The 5,066-nt window shown below is 33.2% G+C and overlaps 1 protein-coding gene across 1 annotated transcript; it reads right to left on the reverse strand.

The window, feature by feature from the left end:
- Window positions 1–280: 280 nt before the first annotated feature.
- LOC145097685 (trimethyltridecatetraene synthase-like) lies at window positions 281–2,166 on the reverse strand. Its single transcript, XM_079035318.1, has 2 exons — window positions 1,226–2,166; window positions 281–1,042 (listed from the first exon to the last, which is right to left on the reverse strand). Exons 1-2 carry the CDS (start codon window positions 2,126–2,128, stop codon window positions 395–397), a joined length of 1,551 nt encoding a protein of 516 aa, XP_078891444.1. The 5' UTR covers window positions 2,129–2,166; the 3' UTR covers window positions 281–394.
- Window positions 2,167–5,066: the final 2,900 nt, after the last annotated feature.

A 5,066-nucleotide genomic window follows, 5' to 3' on the forward strand; every position in this document is an offset into this window, starting at 1 on the left:
AATTTTATGTATAAAGAAATTTTTAGAAATTTATAAATAATTGGTATGGTTTTCAATTTGTAATTTATTATGTTATATGTGTATTTATTTTTATTATATTTCTATTGTATTTAATTTTTCATATATCAATATTATTTCAATGATTGATTGTGTTTTTTACACTCTATTCAAATTTATATGATGATCTAGAAAACATAATTATATTAAATGTCTTCACATACATAACATATATTAGATATTCTAATAAAAATATATATATTAATTTTAAATAATCAATACAAAAGTCTAAACAAAACTTATATTTTATTAATTTAATAAAATTTACTAAATCATTTACCCATAATTTTGAGGGTTGTAAATATAATTAGGAACATATTGAATATTTTTTTTCTCCCTAAATCGTCGTTCCACTTAGTGAGTGATACATATGACTAGGTAACCGAGGCTCTAATACAGCAACTAACGGGAACTTCCTTTTTGTAGATAGTCCATACACCTCCTCCATTTTTATATCTTCACGTCTCATATTTTCAGGCAACTTCCAGTTAAACCCATGCAACATGTTTCCCAATAGTGACCTCATCATCTTTAATCCTAGTCTATAACCCGGGCACATCCTTCTACCCGAACCAAACGGCAAAAACTCAAAATGTTGCCCTTTTACATCTATATCACTACCCAAAAATCTCTCTGGTCTGAAACTGTCCACGTCATCCCAAACAACCGAGTCCCTTCCAATGCTCCATGCGTTGACAAAAACTATTGTGCCTTTTACGATGTCGTATCTGTCCACTTTGCAATCTTCAAGTGCTAAATGCGGTGCTAGTAACACCCCAGGTGGGTGCAGCCTCATGGTTTCCTTTAGAATTAAATCGATGAACGGTAGGTTTGTGAAGTCAGTCTCTTGGACCCATCTCTCTTTACCAATCACCCTATCGAGCTCTTCGGTTGCCTTCTTTATTAGATGAGGTTGTTTAATCAGCTCGCTCATTGCCCATTCTATGGTTGTTGTAGTTGTATCAGTTGCACCGACAATCAAATCCTGTAGCGATTAAAAAGTTTCATGTTTCCTTAAGATTTTACTTAAACAGGCTATGATCTAAAATATATTAATATATTAATATCTATGTACGTTGTTATCTATTAATAATGATTTCAATACATGAAATTCATCGATTTATTGTAGTCCAATAGACGAAATTTATACAATATACGGGAAATATACCTGCGTAAGCCCCTTGACAGCATCAATATTGAGCTTGACTTCAAGATTAGGATCCTCTGCCAACTTCAAAAGCACATCAACCACATCTCTTGCTACAAAACCCTCCTTTTCATCTTTCATCCTATACCTATGTTCGTCAAATACATGTTCATATAACCTATCAAATCTCTTGCTTAAAGCCTTCATCCTCTTCACATACCCTTGCAAATCCATAAACCCCATCCAAGGGATCCAATCCCCAAGATTAAAAGCTGCGTTCAACACGGAGAACTCATCCAACATTTCTTGAAATTCTTCAAGTGTCAAGCTTTCCTTTTTGTCTTTTGATTCGCTGAAGTATTTACGACCCAATACAGTCCTGCTAATCTGACATAGAATCGTGCGCAATACATGTTCTTTTAGAATGATCGGATCTCCGGACAATGCGTGTAAACCGGATAGGAAATCATGTGTTTCTTGAACACGAATGTATTCGGAGGAATCAAGTCTTTTTGGGCTAAAAACCTCGTTAAGGTAGATTTTCCTACCTTGCTTCCAGTGATCCGTAGATGGAGCGAATAAAATGTTTTGGTAGTTATAGCTGGTATACTTTCCGGCTGCAGTCAACGGCCGGGAAGCAAAAATATGGTCATGGGTTTTCAAGAACAGCTTAGCCATATCTGGAGACGATGCTATTACAACTGGGAATGATCCAAACTTGAGGTACATTAGTTTGCCATATGTTTGGGATAAATTGTGGAGAGAGTGGTGGGGGAGAGGGCCGATTAGATTAAGGTTGCCGATGAGAGGCCATGGTCGAGGACCTGGTGGAAGGTTTTTTGTACTTCCATGGGGGTAGTTCAAGAGTTTAAAAATAAGTAGGAAGATTGCAGTAGCTAAAAGTATCCATGAAAGAGACTCCATATGTAGATGAAGGGTGAAGGTGGATATTGGATGATGTGTTTTGGCGTTGGGCTATTTATAACGCAATATTCGCAGTTGTGGCAATATCTGCTTTTTATTTTCGATATTTTACACAAAAGAAAAGTAATATGAATTGAATTCCTGCCGGTGGCGGCCCTGGGCGGTGCCAGCGGTGCGATCGCACCGGGCCTCTAATTTTGGGGGGCCTCTGATTTTTGGGATAATTTATAGTTATAGTATTGGTATTTTTGTGAAATCTATTGTTATGTTTTATCAATAAATAAAATTAGCCCGGTAATATTTGGTTCCAATTTTAGATAGCATTTTAATTATGAAAAAAATTCAACCAAAATCAAAATCAAATCATAAATTTAAAATTTATCAACAATTTAAGGAAAATATTTATATCCAAAAAAAAAATGCAAATCTGTTTTTCTTTATAAATTTTAGACAACGTTTTTATTTTTTATAAACTCATCAAATAGTAAGAAAAAATCTCATAGATTAAATTCTCATTGATAAATTTTCATCTAAAAATGCTACAAGGTCGATGTTTAGAAAATAGTAATGTGTTACTTTTTTTTTTAAAGTTGTTTATAACAGTTTTACAGATTTATTTGATTACCAATGAGTGAAGACATTATTTTGTGGTAGTAAATTTATGAGATGTTTTTTAGCAACTTTATGTTTTAAATTAGTGGTAATAAATGTAGTTAATAATATATAAAAGAATTTTTTTATGGGGCTTCACTTTAGTTTTTACACAAGATCTCCGAAATGTCAGGATCGGACCTGATTCTTACAAAACAGCAGTCGAAGTGATGAGGCTTGAGGCATAACGGGTTTGTACTGTTGCACATACACTATAACAAATATATTAATGTTTCCGATTATAAACGTATAAAATTCATGTTTATAAACCGAAAAGAAAGACAAATTCGATTAATGTTCATAACCTTTTCAAAGGACTCCAACAAAAATTAAGGATTTTCAGAATCAGCAATAAATTCTGCACGTCGACATACCTGGAAAATGGGTTTCTCGCAATGTGAAATGGACTTTCGATATGAGAAGTGTTCACTTAATTAGGCCGAAAAAAAAATACAAAAAGCCTAAAATCAAACCCAGCTGTTAACTTATATGAATTTACCTACGAAAGCCCATTTTGCAGCCAAAAATCATGTCATTACCAGGGCCGGCCCAATATGGTGGGCTGGGTGATGGCCCAGGGCCTCACAATTGTTTGGGCCCCAAATTTAAACCTGTAAGATATTTTGTGTATATATATGGTTCGATGATCGGGGTTCGAATCCTTTGTTAAGCATATTTTTTTATAACCATCGAAAATAGATAGAGTGCAGGGACTATTCGTAATAATTTAAAAAAGTTTTGTAGTTTGACATAGGTGATTATGTTTCTTATCGATCTCCAGGCCCAATTCATAGTCTTTTTAAACAATTAAATTTGAAGAAAAAATATAGGGAAAATGACTCTTGAGGGTAATTAACTTTTGCGTTTGTACTCATTTGGTCCCTTTTCTTTTTTTTGTATTCAATATACCATCGAACTTGTTGTTGGTGTTTACCATAGCCCTTTTGACCGGCTTTTGACCTGTGATAGCCGGTCAAAGGGTTATGGTGAACACATACAACAAGTTCGATGGTATATTGAGTACAAAAAAAAAGAAAAGGGACCAAATGAGAACAAACGCAACAGTTGGTTACCCTCCTGATTCATTTTCCCTTTACTCATTACAACAAATCCCACATCATTTCCTACTGATATTAATGACTTTTATGAGATTCATTCTTGCTTCTCTTCAAAACATAACCTACGAAAGGACATTATTCATACATGTACAACTTTGTAATGCACTTGAATATTTATTAGGGGAATCTTGACTAAGCAGGCGCATTTCATGACTACATTTACATTTCCAATCAAATGATTTATCGTATCATGGATTCTAGACAAGTCTACAAACGAGTGGAATCACAAGTGCTATGATTTTTGAGTTTACTTAGCTTTAAGATCGAAGTCATGAAATGCGCCTGCTTAGTCAAGATTCCCCTAATAAATATTCAAGTGCATTACAAAGTTGTACATGTATGAATAATGTCCTTTCGTAGGTTATGTTTTGAAGAGAAGCAAGAATGAATCTCATAAAAGTCATTAATATCAGTAGGAAATGATGTGGGATTTGTTGTAAATGAGTAAAGGGAAAATGAATCAGGAGGGTAACCAACTGTTGCGTTTGTTCTCATTTGGTCCCTTTTCTTTTTTTTGTACTCAATATACCATCGAACTTGTTGTCTGTGTTCACCATAACCCTTTGACCGGCTATCACAGGTCAAAAGCCGGTCAAAAGGGCTATGATAAACACCAACAACAAGTTCGATGGTATATTGAATACAAAAAAAAAGAAAAGGGACCAAATGAGTACAAACGCAAAAGTTAATTACCCTCAAGAGTCATTTTCCCAAAAATATATAAAGAGTTCGGAGCTTTTAAAGCATTTTTTTTAATTTAACTCTGAAGGAAAAATATATAAAAACTTTTATATTAGTTGGTTTATTTTTAATCAAGAGTCGCATTTTTAAGTCTTCAATTTTCATGGTTCATACTTTACAAAATAATAAACTCAATAAATAAATTTCTGTAAATTTAATTTAAAAAACAATATAAACTTAATAAATAGTTTTTATATAGTATAGAAACCTAAATTTATTCGGTCTGAGTAGTTACTTGTTACCTAACAAACATATATTGAAGTCATTTTAAATAATTTTTTTAGCTTTAACTCAAATAAAATGTCGTATTTTGTGTTATATATACAATAAAATTGTATTAATTTTTTTTTCTAATTAATAAATTATTTCGTAGGTGCCGCCCTTCTATCATTAAGGGCCTCTTTTTTTATTTTGCCTCAGGGCTCAAA

This window comes from Lactuca serriola, chromosome 4 (assembly GCF_051521515.1).
Source record: "Lactuca serriola cultivar US96UC23 chromosome 4, Lser_US96UC23_V15, whole genome shotgun sequence".
Taxonomy (NCBI): domain Eukaryota; kingdom Viridiplantae; phylum Streptophyta; class Magnoliopsida; order Asterales; family Asteraceae; genus Lactuca; species Lactuca serriola.